This window comes from Psammomys obesus, unplaced genomic scaffold, assembly GCF_907164565.1.
Source record: "Psammomys obesus unplaced genomic scaffold, mPsaObe1.curated_primary_1811, whole genome shotgun sequence".
Taxonomy (NCBI): domain Eukaryota; kingdom Metazoa; phylum Chordata; class Mammalia; order Rodentia; family Muridae; genus Psammomys; species Psammomys obesus.
The window spans coordinates 2,124,126-2,148,117 of NW_026590767.1; the positions used below are offsets into that span (position 1 = coordinate 2,124,126).

The 23,992-nt window shown below is 45.0% G+C and overlaps 1 protein-coding gene across 1 annotated transcript in view; it reads left to right on the plus strand.

Annotated features, from left to right (window-relative positions):
• The first annotated feature begins 6,110 nt into the window (after positions 1 to 6,110).
• Tacc2 (transforming acidic coiled-coil containing protein 2) overlaps positions 6,111 to 23,992 on the plus strand; it is a 177,681-nt gene continuing 159,799 nt past the window's right edge. The window contains exon 1 of the mRNA XM_055608977.1: positions 6,111 to 6,148. Coding sequence (XP_055464952.1) covers positions 6,116 to 6,148 — 33 coding nt within the window. The 5' untranslated portion in view covers positions 6,111 to 6,115. The remainder of the gene's footprint in view (positions 6,149 to 23,992) is intronic.

The window sequence follows — 23,992 nt, forward strand, 5'->3', positions numbered from 1 at the left end:
GAACGTGCCAGCTGTCTGCACTCTAGGGCCATAGAGGATCAACATGGACTTCTCAGGAGCTGACGCCAGTGCTGATGCCCAATACCTGATGTCCCACTCACGGCCCTCTTCAAACAGAGTAGCCACATTATTATGTCCAAGGGGAACGAACAACTGCAGCTCTAGCCAACTTGAATGTCCTGACCTGCTTGACAACCAGCTTCCTTATTCCATGCCAACGATGGACACTCGGCTTTATGGAAACAACCTTGTACGTGCCAGCCTGTGAGGTTAGGTAATATTAGCGTGCATTTGTTTGTTTTGGTTTTGGTTGTTTTTGTTTTTTTTTTCCCCTGAGAGACAGCATGTCAGTAAATTCTGTCTTGGTATGAGTCATAGACCCCTGTGGGAACTATCTTATGTTTGATTGAGACACACTGAGAAAATACCTTCCTTGCTCACGCCCTGAGAAGGGTCATAGGGGAGGATCAAAAAGTCCTGCCTGGAATTCTAGTCCCACCTGCAGGTAGGCAACCTGCCCTTTGATCACATTCTGACTCCACTGGAGAGCAGTAATGGTCCTGACCACATAGGTCTGCTATACAGGTTGAATGTGACCCAAGCACAGAACCAGGACCATGGCGAGCCCCCAGCAAGTAACGACTACTCAAGAAGAGTCAGCTCGCTTCACTGACACTCATGATGACAGAAGCCTCTGGACCTGAAGTACCTGGGGATTTTAGCTCTCAGGCAAACTGAAGCAAGAGGATGCCTTCTTTGTGTCCAACCTAAAATTTTTGGTCTGTAGACCTGAGTCTTCACGTGGGCAGCCCATTCTTGTGTGTGCTGACTCCTTTTAACTGTCTGCTGGACACAGCTTCGAATCACCGGGAAATGAGGAGTTATCTCCACCAGCCTGGCCTATTGGCATGTCTGTGTAGGATTGCTTTGATGTTTAACTGACGTGGGAAGAAACACCCTGGATGTCGTCAGCACCTTTCCCTAGACAGTGGGTTCTGAACACTGTGGGTCGGGAGGAACTGAGAAGACAGCAGCAAGGAACCATGTGCACTTTGTTTATTCTTTCTCTGCCCTTGACCTCTGACTTCCTTCCTGCCTGGACTGCCCTTCGAGAAAGCAACAGAAAAGAAACTAGAACACTGTGTTGAGGCCCTGGGTGCAGCCTGTTAGAAGGTCCAGATTCAGAGCTGGTGCTTGTTTCTTAAGAGCAATTGCCTACAGCATGCTTTTGGGAAAAGTGCCTGGGAGGAGGGGCTTGCATGTCTGCCTTGTCCTCCCCAGCCTCTTCTCTGTCCCTTTAATCCTTTTAGCATCAGGATCAAGATGGCCCAGACAGGTAATTACCCAGTCCTGCTCTTCCCCACAAACCCTCCTCTTTCTTTCTCAAAGTGTCTCTGTTCCAGGCCAAGCCCTCTGTACTCACCAGTCAAACACCTGGCACTTTATACCCTAGCATTCCCAAGCAGTTGGACTGTGTGTTTAGAGGACTCGGAAAGCTCAAGGGGCACACGCCTAATCTGTCCCACGCTGAGCCCTGCGGTGTCTTTGCCTTCCCTAAGGCTTCTTATAATCCTGTGGCTTTGTTTATTCCAATTGTCTTCTAGCTCTAAATTTCTTCCTTTGGTGGATTCCAAATTTTGTTTGTATCCTCCCAGAATTCATATTTTGAGCTCATAAGGCCCAGTGTTGGGGGGTACGGTTGTATTTGGAGACAGGGCCCTGAAGGAAGAGCCAAAATGAAGTCACACTAGTGGGCCTTAATCTACCGCTCAACTGCATTTTCAAAAGCAGTACCTGCGAGATGACCATGGGAAGGCATAGGAAGAGGACAGGTGTCTTCAAGGCAGAGAAGGGCGCACCAACGTACCAATACTGAGCGGGTGACTCACTGTTGTGTACAGCTAAATCCACGGCATTCCCTGAAGCAGCCAAAGTTCCCTGCTCAGGGCTGCCCCTTCCTGGTTCTGGGCCTTCAACCTACCAACCCTTGGAAAAATCTCGAACACTCACACCTGTTGTCTGTGCTGTACACTGAGCTGTCAGTGAAAGGAAGGGATGTCATGGAAACGCACGGAACTGAAAACTGGCCACCGTGCATGCCCCACATCCAGAGCTCTGCATACCTCAGGGTTGGCTGGTGTTGTGTTTCTCCCCTTCCCTCAGGAGCGGCTTCCCCCTCTCAGTGTTCCGCTTTAAGCCTCTTCGTCTCTTCATCCATCCGCAACTGCTCATCCAAGACCTATTAACAGGGTTTTTCTCTACCCTAGAAAAATCGCCATATGGTTTAAAAGGTGCAGAGATGAGAATTCTTGTTCCTCATTCCTCTGAACCTTGACCTTTGGTGTTGATAAACACAAAAGAAATGGCCTTCAAGCCTTTCCCCTCACTGCTAGAATTCTCCCTTCCCCAAACTCTACATTACACAGAACCCTAAGATGTGAAACACAACTTTAAGAAAAATTGTAGGCAAGCATTGACAGTGGACACCTTTGATCCTAGTGCTTGGGAGCTGGAGGCAGAAGAGTCAGGAGTTCAAAGACAACCTGAGCTACATAGCCACCCTGCACTACAGATCTCAAAAAAATCAAGAAAACAATTATGAGATTCAGATAATATAAATTTAGGTATTAAAATTTAGATGAGTGATTCAGTGACATTCCGGGCACACACGGTCTATGCTGTTCCTCTAATTCTAGAACACTATTATCAGACCAAAATAACCCCCTGCACCTGTTCAGCTGATACGCTTCCCCTAGCTCCTGGAAGCCACAAGTGTGCTTTCTGTCCCTATGGATTTGTCAGTTCTGGGAATTCTGTGTAAGTGGACTCACACGCTGTGGTCCTATTGTGCCTCCTCGATGCTTTTGACGCTTATCAGAGTTGTGACACGAACCAATGCTTGCTTTCTTTTTATGGCTGAATAATATTTCGTTGTGCAGCTAGAAAGCATTGTGGTTATCTGGTCATCTGCCCACACCTACACAATTCTGCGCTATTCAAACGCAAAGTAGGGTAGTGAGCTCTTTTGCAATCAGCTTTCAGTGTATGGGGGGGCCTTAAACACCTCCAGGGAGCATGCAGTTTCCTCCCTGGTATCCAGGGATCCCTGGACAAAATGCCCGACTTGTTTCCCTGAGTGGTTCTGTCTAGGCACGGGGTCAGGGCCCTCTGCAGGTGCCTTCATTTACTGAGGAGGAAAAAGTGAAGGGATTGTGGGCATAGGAGACAGCGGCACGGGCAGGAGAATGTTTGGCTGGGTGCCTGTGATTCTCTCAGGTCTGCAGGCCTCCACCCCAGTGGGCAGGCAGCCTGCCTATCAGCAAATCCAGTCATGCAAGTACTTTTTATGACTTCACTGGTTGAAACTCAAACCACGCCTGGGTAAGTTCATTCTGCACACACCAACGGGAGCCAGACTGCCGAGTCATCTGGTTTCCACGAGTTTTCTTTGTCTTTCCATACTATCTGCAGTGGAATTTCCCCCAGGTGCACACAAGAAGGTCTGTGAGCACGTGACTTCTTTCTAGAAAAAGCTCTGTTCCCTGATCTCGTGCACAAAAGCAAGCAGTGCTAGGTGTGACCAATCAGAGGGCAGGGGCAGTGTTAAGCCTGTCCTGAAAGGAGCCTGTGCTGATGTCACCACAGCGAGAATGCTCAGTATAAAGGCCCCAAGCGTGTGCAGCTGGGAGGTGCAGATTCCCAGGCAGGAAGGCTTGGGTAAGGGCAGGCACAGCCCAGGTATGAAGCCAGCTGGGTTGTGTTCTCTGGGTGGAGAACAGCTGTTTGTCCAACTGGCTTAAACCTCACAGTCTTTGAGTAGATAAGGGGAAAGCTCAGTTGTTGTAAAGCAAACTTTCTGTGAGCTGAAGCCTTCAGAGTGCAGACAGTCCCTGCAGGTAAGTGGAAACAGGTAGGGGCACCTGCTTTTTTGGCCTGGGGGCTGAAGCGTACCTGTCCTGAAGTTCCCAGGGAAGGGTTCCAGTACGATTCTGTGTGTCTCGGTCATACTGTGGCAGAGGGAGTTTTGCCATTTGCTTTTGTCTCTTTAAAAGCTAACTCAGCACTTAGGAGGTGGAGACAGGAAGATTGGGCCATCCTTAGCAACACAGTGAGTTTGAGGTAACTTTGAGAAAATTTTTAGTTTTTATGGTTTTTAATAAAATTATTAAAGCTATTTAGTAAATGAGTATTAAAAAATTAACACTGCTCTACCTGGACATTGTGGTGCATACCTTTAATCCCAGCAAGTTCAAGGTCAGCCTGTTCTACAGAGTGAGCTCCAGGACAGCCAGGACTATGTAGAAATACCTGTCTCAAAAAAGCTAAAAAGGAAGAATTTAATATTACAATGGACCATATGAAATTTCATGTTATATGTTTTAGCCTGGTTCCTACAAGGAAGTTAATAACTGTTTAAGTAATAATGGTTCTAGCAGCCTTATTTACTTATGAGGAATTATCTTCAAAATGAACAAAAAAATTAAACTGATCAGTTTTAAATAAATGACTTTTTTTTATTCTATAGCTTAGCATGATATATATGTGCAGTGAATATTCAAAGTAAATTATTGGAAATCACTGATGAGCTATGTTCTCTTGATTTGAAAGTTAGGAACAAGAGATTTGGGCACAAGGGTGTGTCATTATTACCTTTTCATCGGTTTTGAGGTATTTTATCAGTCCTAGGGATTGAACCAAGGGCTCTCTCACTGAGCCACAGCCTCTAGTGCCCAGACACATTTTATTTGGTCCTGCTCATAACACTTGTATTTTCTTGATCGGTGGTGGTTCAGTATGCATAGCATGTACTGGTCACCCCACAATGTTGACCGAATGACTAAGTGAACCAAAAGGATCGTTTTAATTTTTGTGTTTAAAGTTAGTTGTTATTTCTGTATGTGTGCAAGCACACACACATGCCTGAAGTGTCTTACTCCTGCCATAGCTCACTTACAGAGGTCAGAGGACAACTTTCAGGAATCCGTCTCACCACCTACTACTGTTAATCAAGGCTAACAAGGTCTCTCTTGTTTCTGGACTACCTACTTCAGTCTAGCTGGCCTGTAACCTTCCTGCCATTCTTCTGCCTTTCCCTCCCACTTTGCTGTATGAATTCTGGGATTACAGATGCGTGCAACCCCAGCTGCCTTTTCACATGAGTTTTAGGGCTTGGATCCTGGTCCTCCCCACTGCATGAGGCTGGGGTTCCCTGAGGCATCAGCTTTAAGGAGCATCTGATTTTTCAAAGTCTCTGTGGCTTGGTTTCTCCATGAAGAAAAAAAAAAAGTAAGGGTGCCATCTTGGTCCCTGAAATTTAGTGAGTGATGTCTGGCAAGGGACGGTGCCTCTCTGACAACTGTGCAGGGCACATTTTAGCTATGAGGATCATTAATACTGTCACTGAAGGCCCCACAGCACATTCTGTTTGTCTTGGGCAGCTTCATATGAGTGTTTATTCCTAGCCTGGCCCCCAGATCCCTATCTCCCTCAGCAAGGAGCCGGCTCTGCTTTCATAAAAACATACACAGAAGTGAAGCTGAATAGATGAGACAAGTGCTCAGAGGGAAGAGCTACAAACACCATGTTCTTGGAGAGGAGTAGATTTCACGCCTCCTAATGTTTGACAGCAGGCTGTGCTGTCACCAACAGAAAGAAAGCAGCCGCAACGAGTTTCCAAACTGTGTACAATTGGAAACAGAAAATCCTCCTGGGAGCAGTGTTCCCCAGGCTTCTTGGCATTTGGTGCGGAGGGGTGGGGGGCGGCTTTTTGTCACTCTTTGTGTATGTGCATATGTGTGCGTGCCAGCACTAACTCAGACTCAGGAACAAACTTGCCTTTCAGAATCTGCAGCCAGCGCTGGGCGGGGAGTGAAAACACCAGCCCGTATTGGGAAAGAAGTCTGGGTGGCATGTTGCAAAAGAAAACCCTTCTAAAGTGATTTTCCATGATGTGGCTGAAGAGATAAACATTTGCCATCGTCTGGCGCTGAGTTTGGGGAGATGAGCAGAAGAGAAAAACCTCAGCTCTCCTTCCACTTTTCCAGATGTTTATGCCCTTTCGTTTTTTCCAGTCACTCTGACACCATTCTGAGGGACCGGGGCACCCTGAGTCACCATGGGCAACGAGAACAGCACCTCGGACCACCAGGTGGGTTCAGGAAGCTTCCCTCTCCCACCTCCTGCTGCACAGATCTTTGTCGAAATGACTGTACTGTCCCCAACATCTCCTCTCTGTCCTGCGAGAGGCAAGGGAAGACACAGCTTCCACCTGGATCCACGCGGCGTGTTTTCACCCGTGGGGCTATTTCTTCATTACGTTTTCAGAATTCCCTTAGTATACAGCTAGCCCCACTTTACAAGTCACAACACCACTTTTTATCCTGTGCCTTTGACATAATGGGAAGTGAGCGCGTTTTCTCCAGTTTGTATCTACTCAGCAACTTTCATAGATCGGGCAGAGATTAAAATGGTTTGCAAATGTATGAATCCAGAGCTGATTTAATGCAAATAGTTGTTTTTAGAGTCAGACAAGGTTTCCACAGTTGAAGAATGGACTTTTAACTGTTTTAGTGTGTAAGTCTGGGTTAATAATACAGAGCCATAGTTTGCCATTATTCATTTTAAGTTTGAGGAGATTAGCTTTTAATGCCCCAGTGAACAAAGTCAGAGACACTCTGCCATCGTCTCACACAGTGAAGGAACGGTATGGGCCTTTTGATTGAAGAAGTTGGATTTCAAAAGCAGCCACAGGCTGGAGAACACTTCAGTTGATGAAGTATGTGGATCAAGTATGTGGGCCTGAGTTCAGTCCTGAGAACACACATATAAAGCTAGGTGCCGTGGTTTGCACTTTCAGTCCCAGCCCCAGGGAGGTGGAGGATTCCTGGAGCTCACTGGCTAGCCAGCCGCGTTCAGTAGGAAACTTTGAGTTTCGGTGAGAGACCCTGTGCCAAAGAACAAGCTGGATGGTGCCTGAGGGGTGACATCCAGGACTGAGAGCCCTGCACACACGTGAACCCACTTGTACATTTATTTTTATTTTAAAAATAAATCCAAGGCTTGTTTTCTCACTTCCTTCTTCCCAACAGTCTTAGGCAGGACAATGCCAATGTGAAAAGAAAAAAAAAAAGTGGCAAACTCCAGGAGTTTGAGGGGACAGGCAAGAAGCAATAACTGTGGGTATGAGACAGTAGGGAGAGATAAAGACTGGGGCAGACAGGTGGGTCTGGCCTGATGGAGGCAGCCGCCATCACTCCAGCTAATTGGGGTCCTAAGCAGAAGTGGGTCCAGTACAGCAGGGTTTTCCTATTTGTTAAAAAAAAAAAAAAAAAGTCAGAAGTCTGTATTTTCCTACAAAGTCTGTAATGTTATTTTACATACATTTTATTTATTTAGCGCATCTGTCTATATCTGTCTGTGTGGAGGCATGCACGTGTCATGACATGTATGTAGAGGCCAAGGTCAATTTATGGGAGTCCTGCCATGTGGGTCCTGGAGACCAAACTCAGGTCATCAAACTTGTCAGCAAGTGCCTTTACTTACTGAGCCATCTTGTTGGCTCTTAATTTATTTATTTATTTTTTAGCTTTTTAAGATAACAGTAAATTTATGTATAGTTTTAAAAAATACAAAGAGAGCACTTCAAGGGTGACAACTTGCCAAATTTTACCGTCTAGATATCAAGCTGGTTTAGATCGCAGTCTTTCCACAGCCAGGTTCTTCTTTCTGTCCTGTATAGCCATGCCCACTTCTGTCCACCACCCAGAACTCTGGCAACTGATAATATTCTACAGTTTTATCCTTTCAAGAATATTATAGAAACAGGGTCAGATGGTGTGTTATCTTTTAGAACTGTCTTTTTTTTTTTTTTTTTTTTTTTTTCCCCCAGTGGGCAGAATGCTCTTGGCAATACACCCAAGCTACTTGTACTGTTTTCTGCCACTATGGAGTTGTATTCTTCAGGTCATTCCCCACCTCAGAGCACATTTGTTTTGTTTTCAGTCTTTGCCTATTACAATTGAGGTTTCCATGAACATTTGTGTACAGGCATGCATGCATGCGTGTGTGTGCTCATTTTCACTTCTCTGAGATAAGCACCCAAATGTCCAATTTCTGGCTCATATAACGATGATTGCATGTTTAGTTACATAAAGATTTTCCAGCTGTTTCCTAGTCACTATGCCTTCTTACCCTCCACCAGAACACGATGAATGATAAGTTTCCCTGTGTCTGAGAAGCATCTGTAGAACTCTGTTGCGGGCGGGAATCCATCACTGGAGAAGCTCTGCGTGCTGCACAGGCCACCATCCATCAGTCAGTGGTAGCCTCGGGTTTCAGACCAACCTCACTGCATGCTTGTCTTCAAAAGCTGCCCTTTCACAGCTGCCCAAGGCTACCACACAGTGCCCACCATGCCCTTCTCTCCCAATCATCCCATAGACACTGTCCTCTTATGCCATCACATGGAGGGCACACACAGTGAAATAAGATGCCCGAGGCCTGGAGAGAGGTTAAGAGCGCTTGCTGCTCTTACAGACCCATGTCTGTAAGACAGTACCCATGTCAGGTGGCTTACAACCTCCTTTTAACTCTGTCTCTAGGCTGTCCCAATGCCATTTCTGGCCTCTATATGGCATCTGCACCCACATTGACAGAGACACACACTTACACAGACACATGGAGACACGGCGACATGTGCACGTCAAATTTTAAAAAGATGTTTGTAGAAGAAAAAGAAACCAGTCATGAACAGGTGGTGGTGGTGCACAGCTTTAATGCCAGCACTCAGGAAGCAGAAGCAGAAGCAGGTGGATCTCTGCAAGTTGACAGCCAGCCTGATCTAGAGAGAGAGAGAGAGAGAGAGAGAGAGAGAGTTCGGGACGTCCAAGACTACACAGAGAAATTGTGTCTTGAAAAACAAAACAGAAAAGAAACCAGTCATAACATTTACTATAGTATGTTGTCAAAATTTGTTTTGCTTTGGTTTTGGTTTTGGTTTTTCAAGACAGGGTTTCTCTGTGTAGCCTTGGCTGTCTTGGACTTGCTTTATAGACCAGGCTGGCCTCGAACTCACAGAGATCTGCCTGCCTTTGCCTTCACAAGTCATAAAATTATAATTTTTTAATTATTTCCTGTTGTTATTTTCTTACCCACTTTGTGAGTAAACGTCATCATAGGTCTATATGTATTGCAAAGAGCAGAATCAACGCAGGTTCAAAGTTGCTCATCCTTTCTGCCCACCTTTCAGGCAGCCACCAGGGGTGAGGAGTGTTTCTCCTGTGGATAATGGGCAACTAATCTCTTTGGTGAAATATCTTTTGCTCATTTTATAAATGTTATTATTATTTCAGTTATTATTATTGGATTTTGAGAGTTTGATTTTGAGAGGTCTTTACATATTCTAGAAGTCAAACTGTGATTTGTAGATGTTAGATGCGTTCTTGTTCTATAACTTATCTTTCCATCCTCTTCATATGGTCTTGTATAAACCAGTATTTTAATTTACTGAGGCACGGTATATCTGTTTTTCTTCTACTGTTAAGCCTAAGAGTTTACATCCTGGAGATTTTCTTTTATGGTATTTTTCCAAAATCTTTAAAGTTTAATATTTTTAAGTCCATGATCCATGAATTAACTTTCATAAGGTACAAGGTTTAAATTTGAGGTTCATCTCTTTCATGTCTTCCTCTCTGTTCTCTCTTACTTTATGTCTCTCTCCCTCCCTCTCTCTCTCTGTCTCTCTCTCTCTCTGTCTCTCTCTCTGTCTCTCTCTCTCTCACACACACACACACACACACACACATGCACGCACGCACACACCAGGGTCTCATGTACCCAGGCTAGTCTCAAACTCCTTATGTTGCTGAGAATGGCCTTGAACTCTTGATCCTCCTGTCTCCACTTTCCAAGTGCTAGAATTATAGATGTTTACCACTATACCTGACTTTTTCCTTTCTTCTCCTAAGTTAGTTTTATTTTCATAGCCATCCTCATTATTAGCTTCTCTACCAGAGTGGTATGTTTGTTAGAACTAGCAAACTCATATTGACACATCTTATCCCTCACTGTCCGTACATTATGCGAAGATTCATTCTTGATGGTTTACCGTCTGTGGACTTTGACATATGTAACACGTGCACTTTGCACAATTGTATCATAGTTCTAAAATTCTCTTTGCTTGACCTTTCCCCATCCTTCAGGCTCTGGCAACCACAGATCTTAATATATATATATTAAGATATATATATATATATATATGATTATATATATATATATTCATCATCATCAGTGTATGTTTGTGTAGATACACATGTCACAGGGTGTGCGTGTGTGCAGAGGATATCTTTATGGAGTGAGTTCACTTCTTCCACTGTTATGTGGGTTCTGGGAATAGAATCTAGGTTAGCAGGCTTGCTTGGTAGGTGTCCATATCCCAGGAACCATCCTGCTGGTCCAGTTATATATCTTTGTATTGTTTCAAAAGTTGTATCTTTTCCACAATGTCATATAATCAGATTTATATGGTGTGCAGTCCTTTTGGATTGACTTATTTGATTTAGCAAAATCTACTTACAATTCCTGTTTCTTCTCATGGCGTGATAGCTCATCTTTTTTTTTTTTTTTCTCCCCAGTACTGAATGTGATCCTATTTTCTAGATACAGTTTGCTCATCTGCCTGAGACCATCCTGATGTTCCCAAATGTTACACGAACTTGCAGTGAACATACATCTTAGGTGGGCATAAACTGTAACTCCTTTGGGTAGTATGAAGGAGTGTGGTTGCTCTACCACGTGATAAGGAGGATGCTTCGTTTTATAAGAACCTGCCTGGCTACCTGCTCAGGTTGTTATTCTGTTTCACAGTCCCACTGCTAACACACAGGACTTCCTCTTGGCTTCAGTCCTCCCTGGTGTTGGATTCCGGCAGTGGTCTAGGTCTCGGTCATCCTTACAAGTATGCAGTGGCGTCTCACTGTTGCTTTAGCTGGCACTTTTCTGATGATATATGGTGAAGAGCATCCTATCCTGTGTTGCTTGCCTCTGGATGGCTCCTTCAGTGAGCTTTCAAAGTCTTGGGCCCATCTTTAGTAAGCTTCTTGACTTTTTATTTTGCTTTTTGATACAAGGTCTCACTATGTAGCTTTGGCTGGTCCAGAACTTAGCTATGTAGATCAGGCTGGCCTCAAACTCACCGAATAATGGGAATAAAAGCATGCCCGATGGTGCTCAGTGTCTTAGTATTGCATTTTAAAGGTTTATTTTAAATAGTAGCCCTTTTTTAGATTTTTTTATTTTTGCAGATACTTTCTTATAATCTCTGGCTTATTTTCTCATTCTTGTAAAGAAGAGGGTTCATTATTTTGTTTGTTATTTTGACAGTTATTATTTTGGTGATGAATGTCCATGCCCTCAGTTTTATTTGTTGAAAAGAGACTGTTTTTATTCCACTGGATGGATTTTGCATCTTTGTTAGAAATCGGTTAGACATCTTTGTGTAGGTCTAGCTTAGGCTTTTTCTTATATAACACTGACTCTTTTTAATTATATTAAAAATTTTTTATAAACTTTATTTTTAAAAACCTTGCATATAAATAAAAACATCACACCAACATTAACCAGATCCCAAGTCTAAACATCTCAGTGACCTTCTATACAGTTAGAGTAGGCATTCAGAATGGAAGAGCAGATATTGCTGTCTTGATTTCTGTAGTTATGTGTTAAGTCTTCAAGTAAAATAGAGTCTTCACACTTCATTCTTTTCAAAGAATGTCTTAGTTGTGCTAGAAATGGTGGCTTGTCCATATAAATTCTAGCATAAACTTTTGTCAACAGCGAAGTTTCTGGGGTTTTGATAAGAATTACATTAAAGAAGCCAGGCAGTGGTAGTGAACACTTTTAATGCCAGCACTTGGGAGGCAGAGGCAGGCGGATCTCGTATGAATTCAAGGCCAGCCTGCTCTACAGAGCAAGTTCCAGAGCAGCCATGGCTACACAGAGAAACCCTTGTCTCGAGAAAAAAAAAAAAAAAAGAATTACATTAAAGAGTAGATCAAGCAGAAAAGAACTGACTTCTTTGCTATGTTGAATTTCCTACCCCGTGAACCCACGGTGTGTTTCCCTTTATTCCATTAAAAAAAAATCATTTGATGATCCTTAGCAAACAGATCCTGTCTATATGTTGTCAAGTTTTTACCTAAGTACTACATTTTTCTTTAGAGTGAATAAATAGTAGAGAATCATTTCACTGTCCACACACTGGTATTTAGAGAGTTGGTTTTATGTGCTGTTATAATCTATGATCAACTCAGTTATTAGTTCCAATGATTTTTCTTCATTGATTTATTTATCTTACATCCCAATTGCAACCCCACTCCCTCCTCTACTCCCAGTACCAACTTCTTCCCTCCAACCCCTTACCCACTTCCCCCCAGCCCTCCTTTCCCCCCAACCCCAATTCCAATGTTTTTTGTCATTGCTGTTTCCATTGCTTCTTTGAGATTTCCTATGAAATAATGGTTGTGAATAAAGACAGTTTGACTACCCCATACCTTTCTGAACAGTCTTAATTTATTTTTCTTTATCCTCTCTTTCTCTCTTTTCCCTTTTTATAGTGCCAGGGACTCCCATTGCTTTATTAACTAAGGGTAAAAAGAATGAATCTCTTGTCCTTATTCCTAATTTCAAGGGGAGAACATTAAGTTTTCTAGTGTCAAGGAAGATATTAACTATAGATTTGCTTTTTAAGTAAACACCCTTTACAAGGAGAGGCATCTAGTCTACTTATGATTTTTGTTTGTTTGTTTTTGAGAGACAAGGTTTCTCTGTTTATCCTGGCTATGGGCTATGCTGGAACTTGCCCTGAAGATCAGGCTGTCCACTTGAAGACTTACTCTGCCCTCTAAGTGCTGGGATTAAAGGCATGCAGCTGCCCAGCCTTAGGATGTTTTAAAATCATTCAATTGGATTTTTCTAGAGATTTCTCTGTATTAATTGACACAATCACAAGTATTTCTTTCCTTGCATACCTGGAATAAATCTCACGTGGCCATGGTGTATAATTATTTTGATACCATGTTATAGTGTTTTGTTATGTTTGCTAATATATTGTTTGGACTTTTGTATCCAGGTTCATCAGGAAGGGTCTGGTTTTTGGTATCTGAGTGTTGCTAGCCTCAAAAAATGAATGGAGAAGTGGTTACTTCTGTTTTTCAAAGATTGTAGAAGAAAAAGCCTGCATTTAAAACCATTCTCATAGCTGGGCATGGTGGCACACACCTTTAATAGAAAGCAGAGGTAAGTGGATCTGCTCAGAGTTCAAGGTCAGTCTGATTTACACAGCAAAAAGACTCTATCTCAAAAACAAAACAAACAAACAACAACAAAATAACCTCAAAACAATAAAAACGTGTTAACTACTAATTTCAACTATTTTTAAATAGCCTGAACCGGTGAATGTGCCTGCTGGCTGGGGTTTGCCTCAGGTCAGCCCCATCGCACTTGCTCCTTATAGGAACATTCCATCATGAGTGGATGAGGGTGTGGCCATCGGATGAGAGCACTTGAGGTGGCACTAGACATACTTTGGCCCCTAGTCCTCCTCATATACCAGCTAGCATCCCTCCCCTGCTGTTTCATGGGTCTATATAAACTCCAAGGCCCCACTGCTAGCTACAAACAAGATGGAAGAGTAGCTCTGACCCAGGGGCCATGTTGTCTTCCATGGCTAGGGTCATATGGCAATATCTCGCAAGAGTTTTGGTTCCACCATAGTGATAAAAGGTGCTCTTATTGGCCTATATTTGGCATAAGTCAGAATTCTACAAAGTATTCTACAAAATAAAAGTCTCCAAAAGAATTTTGTAATACAAGGCATGTCAGGGTTGAGGAATATCTCCAGACCAAAGGAATACTTGCTTTGGCGACTTTAATACAACCCTAGGAATGATGAGCAAACCTGCTGTGACACAACACCATGGCCAAATGACTTACAGAAGAAAGAGTTTATTTGAAATTATGGTTGCAGAGGGTTAGAGTCCACGACCATCATGGGGGTGAACATGGCATAAAGAGCAGACATAGCACTGGAGCAGTAGTTGAAAGCTTACATCTTCAGACACAAACACAAGGCAGAGGTAGAGAGACAGAGAGAGAAAGAGAGAGATAGAAAGAGAGACTAGGAACAGTATGTTTGAAACTTAAAAGCCCACCTCCAACAAGATCACACCTCCTAATCCTTCCCAAACTATTCTACAAACCACAGATCACATATTCAAACATGCACCCCTGGGGGCCTTTCTCATTCAAACTGCTATACCTGCCTTCCTCAAGATGAACTTCAACCTGGATACTGGCAGTTTAGGATAGCTTATGTTAACTCCCCATTATTCTCACAAGCCATGCTGTCCAGAATGAGGTACTTATTACTTACAAAGCATGGATTCCATAGAGATGGAACTTCTAGGTCATAGGGCAAGGACTTTTGCAAGGCTCTTGCTATACATGTTGCAAAATGCTTTCCATAAAGGTGGTGCTATCTTGCTCTTTGACCACCTCACTGTATTCTCACAGTCTATTTTAATGCTTCAAGGCTTTGCTAGTTAGAAGGTAAAGATGCTTTAGAGGAGAAATACCTTCTTCTCACCTTCTACCAACTCCAAGCTCATCTTCTCTGCTCTAACTCCGCCTTCCTGGAGTACACAGGGGTCTCTAGGAGTTCCCACACCTCCAGTCAAATCAATCACAAACCAGTGGACCTTTGTAGGGTTGTGTTTAGAATACCAAGAGCAGGATGAGGTTTGCCTTCCACAGAGGAGCAGAGCGATGAAGTGTGGGAATCTGCGGCTGTAGATCGGGGCTCCTCGTAGAGATGAGGCCCTGGGCTTATCTTTCTCCATCTTTTTGATACCTCTACTGGTATGACCACAGCCTCCTGAGTCTCTCAAACTCAACTTCACCTCTCTAATCATTCTGCTTCTCTTCCTGCATTTCTATTCCTGGGTAACATGACATCCGAAAACCAAAATCTGAAGGTCACCCCCACTCTACCCACTGTCACCTTATACACCTAACGTCATCCTATAATTGAGTAACTGGTGGCCTCGACATTTATCCTTGTGAATTTTTTAGGCCTTCAGGGGATTCTAAGAGACAGACACCCCATTTCTAATGATCATGAGCAGAAAAGGGGTGCTGGCTTATAGAACTGAGACGCCCACGGCTCTAGTTGCAGTTTTGGTTGAGTCCAGAGCTCCAGTAGATAATGCGGGCGCTCTCTCCTCTGGATCTTAATCTGTTTCTCTCAGTTCTAAGTGTTCAGGAGGTGTGTTCAGGCTAGGCAGTGGGGGTGGGGGTTTAAAAAACTAAGAGGTGCTGACGGCAGATATGTGTCTGTGTTTCTCCCAGCTGATGGTCCAGCCTGACCTGCTCCCTGTAGAGAATCAGACCGGTTCTGAGTGTGTCATGTAGCCACTCCTGGGTCAGATACGGTGTCTAGGTGTGAGGTAGTCCACCTCAAATTTGTATCTACCCTGTAGGGCATAATGACAGCCTGTTAGTACTGCTTAGATCCAACCCATCCTCTCGTCCAACCACTTTCCCCCGTGATATTTCACGACCTTTTTATTTCACACTTGCCTCATTGCTAACTAGTTTCTAGGCCTCCCACACCCCTGTCCTGCCCAAGCTTCCATTTATCTCTAGATGCTTTAGCTATGAAGAAACAGCTGATAGAGGGCTCCTCTATAAAGGTGTGTGCCTTTGTGATTCTTCCGTGACCCTCTTTTGTGATCAACTTTGGGTGACGGGGGAGGGAGAAAGTCCGTCTGAGTCCGTCTGAGTCCTGGCGCCGGTTTTCTCACACGTCTTTATGCTATCGATTCCTCTCCCTCTGTTTTCTGATTTCCCTGGGTATTTGTGCTGGCTAGTTTTATGTCAGTTTGTGATAAGCCAGAGCCATTTTGAAAGAGGGAACCTCAATTGAGAAAATGCCCCTACCAGACTGGCCTGGGAGCAAAGCTGCAGGGCATTTTCTTGATTGATCAGGGAGGGCCCAGGGCACAGTAGGTGGTACTACCCTTGGCTGGTAGTCCTGGGTACTATAGCAAGCTGAGCAAACCAGTAAGCAATACTTCTTCATGGCCTCTCTATCAGTTCCTGCATTGAGTTACTGTCCTGACTACTCTATGTGATAGACTACACACTGTAAGATGCAATAAACCCTTTTCTCTCCAAGTTGCTTTTGTTCAGTATTTTATCACAGCAATAATAACCTTAGCAGAACCAGTAACTATGAGCAGGGAAGGGTCCACTGGGCAGTAGTTGAAACTGAACGTCCTGGAAGATGCTTCCTCCTCACACCACATCCTAACAGAAAGACCCTTTGCTTTCAACAGGAGGACACTGGCTCACACAACACCATCCTGTGGCCTCCAAACCCAGACCCTCCACAGGTACAGGTGTGTGTGCTTTGCATGGCTAACCTTTCAGCCACCTACATCTAGGTGGCTACTGACAATGGGATAGCATATGGGATTGGAATATTTGGCTTTTTTTTTTTAATCTCTTCCTCTCTAATGCCTACTCCTACCCATCCCTATTAAGTTGCAAAAACCCACTAGAAGTCAGCAACATGGGTTTAGAATCTTAGAAATGGCATGGTGAGTGTGGCTGAGCACTGGCTTTCTCGATAGGCTGTGAGATGCTGAACAAGGCCTGTGCTGTCAACAGAACAGGACTCAGATGCTGGGAGCCAGCACTAACCCTTCCAAAGGCTTCGACTTTGATTTCCTTTGTCCTAGACGGAAATGGTGCGGTGGCCCTACCTTCCTTGCTAGTGGGCAAAACTGATTCGTCATTAAAAGGATCCAATTCATTGCACAGTAATGCAGCTGGCTGAGCTCATAGCGTCAGCTTGAGGTGTTTGCTGTTGAGAGGAAGGGGGGCTATCTGGAGAGGTTATGGGTGAGTGCCTCCAGGCGTGGTCAAGGGGAGGCGTGTCCTACAATCCTGATCCTGCCGGTGCAGGTGTGTCTGTGGGCAGATGATGTGTGATTTGCTTTAAAGAGCCACTCCACCCTGAAGGTGGCTGCCAGGTGGGTGTGCTTGAAACCTCTGTCTCCCATAACCCGTTCTGAAGTTGTGTGGCAACCTGAGGCATAGTGAGGCCTGTTTGCATGTGCGCTGTCCTCCAGCTTCTTCACTGTCCCCTGAGTGAACAGCCACTGGGGAATTGCTCACATTTAACAGTGCTCACATTTAACGGTGCTTAATCAGCTTGGCCATTTGAATGAGTGGAGGAGTGAGAATTATAACTCTGGCCTCCAGCAAGTTGGAAAAACAAACAACAATGACAACCAAATCCACTTCCATCAATCTGTGACAGACTCAGGACAACGGGCTGCCCTGGAGGCCTCAGGTCTAAGCTCCTAAGGGTGCCTCTGCCAGGATAGGAGCAGTTTGGTCTTCTAGCTTGGGACACTGCACAAGGATCCATTGCAGAGCCCAGGACTTAGGCACAGACTCCCATTCAGTGATCACTCGTGGGGTCCACCCCCACAGAGGTGGACCCTACATGCTGGCTTATTTGTTTCCCCACTTGTCTGGTTCCCGGAATGCAGTCCGGGAACCAGACAAGTGGGGAAACAAATAAGCCAGCAAATAAATGAATGAACAGAACTGGAGAATGGACATAAGCCAGGCACGCAGAGAATATGCCACGTGATCTCACACGGACTCAGTCAAGAAGTTATCACAGAAATCAGGAGTCGACCAGGGACTACCAGAGCCTGAGGAGGCTGCGGGGAGTGGGGCCAGGGTGATCAGCCAGTGCTAGGTTCCAGGGAGCCAATGTAAGGAAGGAACTCTGTGACTGCAGGAAACAGTTGTGTACTGTAACTCTACTGTGAAAGAGCCGGGAGGAAGGACTCTGAAAGTGCTTGCTGGGGCTGGAGACATGGCTCAGTGGTTCAGAGCACAGACTGCTTTCTTGGATGCTCAGAGTTCAGTTCCCAGTGTCCATATCGGGTAGCTCACCAATGGACCGTAACTCTGGCTTCAGGGGACCCAACACCTTCTTCCTTGTGCACCTACATGCATGTGCCATGCACACAGACAGACAGACATACAGAAATAAAAGTCAAAAATAAATCCTTTTCTAAAAAGGAAATGTGTCTTTTGAGGAAAGTTGTATTAGTGTATATTAATTACGCATGATGGCTTTGATCATAATTTTATATATGTATATATTGTATTGTTATATTTACCTTCATTACTGTTTTCCCCCTCCCACTCTTCTGATTCCCTTTCTCTTCCTAACTAGTCCCCTCTATTTTCAAGTCCTTTTTCTTTCTGTGACCCACGGAGTTTGTTTAGAGTTGCTGACAAGAGCATAGACCAGGGATAATTTACAGGCGCGAGGGCACCTTACCCGTGGCTACAGCACAAGGAAAATGTTTCTCCCTTCCTCCTTAACCATCAGCTGCCCAGAGATTCTCAGGAAGGTGTGGGCTTCAGGAGCAGCTCCCCTCCTATGTGTTGGGATGTATATAGCCCAAACCTTGTGCCTATTTATTTATTCATTTTGAGGCAGGGTGTCACTAAGTAGCCTTGGAACTCACTTATTTGGTAAGCCAGGCTGTCTTTGAACTCACAGAGATCTGTTTGTCTCTGCCTTCTGGGTGCTGAGATTAAGGTTGTGTACCTCGACACCCAGCCTTATGCCTTAAAAAAAAATTTTTTTTTTGTGTATATGAGTGCTCTGTTTTCATTTACATTTGCATGACAGAAGAAGGCATTGGATCCCTGTTATAGATGGTTCTGAGCCACCATGTGGTTGCTGGGAATTGTATTCAGGACCTCTGGGAAAAAAAAAAAAAAAACAAAACAAAAAAAAAACAAAACGGTGCTCTAAACCACCTTGTATCTTTTTAAAATTAAACTTTTGGAGCATTTCAAACTCATCCAAACCTTTCAGATCATGCAGAGAGCACTCTCTCGTGTGGACACTTCACCAGCTTTTCTAACAGCTGCCACTTCACCTGGTACCTTTCATCTATGTCTGCTGAGAACTGGGGCTCTTACTGGCCAACAGTGACACACACACACACACACACAGAGGCATTCGTACATACACACACACTCTGCAAACTCCAACCCTTGTGCTCTCCATCCATGGAGGGAAGAACAAGGACTCAGCCCTGTTCTCTGTCCCCAGAGCATGTTAATTCCTCCGGGGATATCATGCAGCTTCACACTAGAAAACACTCAGGTCTGATGGGTTAAGAGCCCTCCCTGAGGGCCTCTCCCTTGTTGACCTAACTGAGGTATCCATTGCCTGATGCTGGAATGTCCTCTCAACCTGTGTTGGGGAGTCTCCTCTTTCCTGTGCTCCCTTTGGGGTGAAGGTTTCGGGATGATCAAAAGCGGTACGGGCAGGTGGCTTAGCTTGATAGGCAGATGGGCAGTCTCCTGGCTGGAGAGTGGACATGTGTTCCTCTTCCATATTTGGCCAGCCTGGCAGTTATTTCTGAAACCTGACTCCCAGTACCACGGGGATGACCTTTGATCTATTTCCCAGAATTCACCTGCGCTTCTTTTGCTCCCCAGAAGCTCATGCAAGAAGTGTAGTGTAGGTGGACCCTCCAAGCATGGTTTAGCCATTCTGGTCAAGCTTGCTTTAATCTGTTGGCATGGTCTAGAGAGATGGAGCACACCTGAAAGGTAAGAGCAGTGGAAACATTTCTTTTAATGGCAAACGCTTTACTCCTGACGGAAGATGCTTTACTGTTGATGGAGGATACTGTTAGGGAAGGAAAGTTGCTGTCAATGTCTGTAGATCGCTTTAAGATATCCCGAGGGCTCGGGAGCATTCCTGGGCCAAGAGAGGCTGTTTGTTTACTCAGGCAGTTGACAGTACAGAGGAGATGTGAAGAAGCAACTGGACAGCTGGGCTGTCATGTGAGCGCCCCTTCCCAGCCTGCGGTTTGGGAGCAGAAGGAGGGGGAGGGTGGGTACAGACACATTTGTGATTTTAGGGCAGTACAGTTGACACAGCAGGGATCCCCCCTGTACGAAATGAAACGAAGGCAAGAGCTTTTACGGAAGTGGCTGCCAGAATGAATGGGTGTAAGCTGTGTTTAATACAGTCAACCAACGTCTAGATTGCCTCTTCTATGCCCGGTGCTATTCTAGGCATCAGATCTAGGCTCCTGGGCCGCATCAGTTGCTCAGGAGCTTGATGGAGCATGGCAACATGGCAGAGATCACTGTACCCACTGTGTGGTAGAGTGCCCAGAGAGTTGAACGTGGTGGTATATGCCTTTAATCCCAGCACTCAGGAGGTGGAGGAAGATGGGTCTCTGAGTTTCAGTCACCCAGGCTACAAGAGAGAGGCCCTGTCTCTAATATAAAAAAAAAAAAAGAGCACAGACCATCCAGGTCCAAATCTACCACTTCCATGGTGATCTTTATGATCTTCAGTAAGTGGCTTAACCTCTCTGTTTATCTACCAGGATTAAATGAGTTTAAATATGTAAAACAGTTAAGAGGATGTGTTTAATAATGTGTTTGCTATTTTCTGCCATAGCAGGATGCTCTGTGGCAGATGTTACTGTTATTGTGGAAAGAGCATCAGACTTCCAGTCAGAAGAGCCAGACAAGCCCCCAAACCCCTATTTCTTATCTAGAAAAGGCCAAACATTTTCTACTGTCTGTTTAGCAAGAGTCACGGGGGTGATTTGAAAAGCATAATATGCCATTTATGTGGATTGCTCTGTTGCTTTTATTTGATGATGATGACAGTGAAGACAATGACTACAATTACTGTTTTTTTTATAGGGGGAGGGGATGGTTAAACCCATGCCAGCCTATGCTGTCACTGAGCTATATTCCTGTCCTGTTCCTTTTCTTTGAATACTGACCAGACCGGTTTCTGCTATGAGAACAGTGCTGTGCTAGCAGAAGAGCCGAGGAGCTGACGAAAGAGGAAAGGCCCGGCCCTTTGATTCCTCCAGAGATGGCTCTCAGCTTGTTTTGTTCACTTTGCCTTTAGCTGGAACAGTGATCTGCCTCCTTTTCCTCCTGTCAGTGTGTCTGCTTGAGGTGCTAGATGAATTGATATTTCCAGTGTTACTTGAACCTTGATCAAGGAACATGGGGTAAGGGGTTTATAAGCCAATTGTTTGTAGAGTATTTGGCACTGGTGCTGTAGTAATGACAGGAGCTGACTGCAGGGGTCAAAGGACAACACTTGCCCAGACAAGCAAGAGCTGGGTAGTGATTTCAAGAAGTCAAGACCCTGGGCCTGGATAAATGGCTCTGCAGTTAAGAGTGCTCTTCCAGAGGGCCTGAGTTTAGTCCCCGGCAACCACACTGGGCAGCTCACAACTGCCTGTAACCCCGCTACAGGGAGATCAGACACCTCAGTGGAGATCAGATATACCCATACACATGTGCACATGGATACATACAGACTGCACACACACACAATTAAAGGTAATGAAAATAAATCTTAAAAAAATCACGACCCTATTATAAAAGTGTCACTGTTTCGTACTGTGATTCTTGTGTTATAGACCACCACACATGCAAGGGTAGAGGCATCATGTGGATGAGGGGCCTTTCTCAGAAGAATAGAGTTTGAATAGGGTATGCTGTCTTGCCCCTGCCCTAGGGATGGGTGTTCCTTAGATGTTCAGGTGGGAGGCTAAGCCGTGCAGGTAGGGGACTCCCAGCATGCAGCAGTGGCTTCCCCTGAAGTGGGTCGCAGCTTTCTCTGCCTCCTTCTACACTTCCTTGTTGAGGTGGCCAGGGAAAGAAACGTCCTGTCCCAACTCTGGGATCAGAGAGTAGCAGGTGTACTCGGGCTCCTGCTCTGTGGTCCTAACTATCGAGCCTCAGGCAGCCCTGGCCCTAAAGCAAGGATGGAGACAGCATCTTCCTTTAAGTGGCGATGCTTTGCTGAGAGTTTGTGAGAAGATGCCAGCCCGGTGCCTCTGTGTGAGTACCTGATGAACTGGAGCTATTGCTGCTCCTCTCACTCAGTTGTTTGCTTTTGGAAAAGGACTTCCCCTTGTAGCTTCATGCTCACCATCCTCCTGTCACAGCCTCTTGAGTACTAGGCTTACCGGGTTTCCTCCTCATCCTACTGTCTTTCAGCTAAAGTGAAGGGAGCTTTCTCATTGTCGCGTTCGTGTTCACACCAGAGCATTCAGGCTCTTGGCGACTGAGGTATCCCTTATGGTTTATCTGTGGACTTAACCCAATAAACCCAGATAACCACTGGGGAAGCAGGCAAAGCCAGGGAAAGGCGATCACCATGCAACAGGAGACTGAAGATCTCAAGAAGAGCCCCAGGTTCATAAAGGGTAGAAGCTTCATGCTCCTTCAGAAACTCCAAAATTAACTTTCAAAATCCCCTGCCTGGAGCTTGAGGTTGTTGGGGGCTGGTGAGAGGAAGTGCGCAGGACCATGTGCACACAGGAGTGTTCCTTTGAAAGGCCTAGAGGCTGGGCATCATTTCCACAGTGGGGACCATTCTTAGGTGTTCCTTATCTTTATGCCCTCTAACCATGGTCCTCGTGTATGTCATCCTAGCCCGTGAGCAGCTCAGAAGCAAAATGGATGTTTGCCAGTCCGTGACAGGCTTTAGGCAAATGTTTCCTGGGCGATGAATGAATCAACAGCCAGTGAAAATAATTTTCTCCCAAACTGTCAGTGAGAGGAGATACCCATCGAGTGCTCTGTTACCATCAGGCCCATGGTTTGAGCTGGTGCATTAGGTGGCCCATGAGAGAATTTCTGTGTCTCCAGTTGCCCCAGAGAAGTGCAGGGACGGAGGAGGTCTCTCTCTGGGCCATGTGAGGAGAGAGTGCCATTGAGATGAGAAAGATGGTCAGCAGTCAGAATCGTGGACTGCAGGGTTTCTTCTTGTACAGATTCTGGTGTCCATTTCCACCACTTCCTCATGATGATGTGATCATGCCAAAGAGGCACACCGAGATCCCAAACCATACCTTTGACCCTTAGGAATGCCATCTTCCCAGGCACAAAGGCAAAGGCACCAAAGGCGTTCTTATTCTGACCAAACAAGCAGAAGCAGAAGAAAAAAGGCTACACGCCAACAACCTTCCAAAGTGTGTGCCTACAACAGCAGCTCTGTGAGAGAGACATTACCACGTGGCTCACAAACACAGGGTGGTCAAGAAATTCCCGGGTGCTCTGAGTTAAAATTCAATATGTTAATCTGGCCATGAAGGTACATGCATGTAATCCTAGCACTGGGGAAACAGAGACAAGAAGACCATAAATCTCAGGCCTACCCAAGTTCCATAACAAGATTCTGCCTAAAAAAAAAAAAAAAAAAAAAAAGGAAAATTCAATAAGTTGTTTTACGTGGGACCCCTCAGAACCTTTAAGATGGTAACACAGACTGCAGATTTCTGAAAGAGCTATAAATCATAGCACCTCAGACTCACTGGACTGCGGAGAGCTTTGCTTCATCCAAGTTGAGTGAGTAATAGATGCACAGAAATCTTTTAGTTGCAAATGTCCAGCTTGTACCAGAAAGGTCAATATTGTGTTTAGAGCTCTTCTCTTATACCTCTAGGTGGATGGGCCAGCAAGAATGGATCCAGGAATCCCAAAAATGAGACCCAGGCAGCTCAGATCATCTCCTTGATGCTGCCCTCGCTTTGTGCTACATGGTAGTCGTTCCCTTGCTTGCAGGGTGCCTTCTCTGCTGTGACTAAGATCAAAAGGCTCTGAAACCCACCCACAACCATCTCTGTTCTTTAAGGTGTCCAGGTGTGACCTGGTTTCACCTGTCTGTTCCCATTCCAGTGGGTAGGAAGGAGCATTGTGCTTGACATTTTCTAAGAAACCCTGAGGGACAGAGGACATAGATGGGACATTTAAACAAAGGCAGACCATTCCCAAAGGGTGTGTTGTTTAGTGGGGTGGTGGGTTGCAAGGCCATTCCTGAGATGCAGAGAGTGCC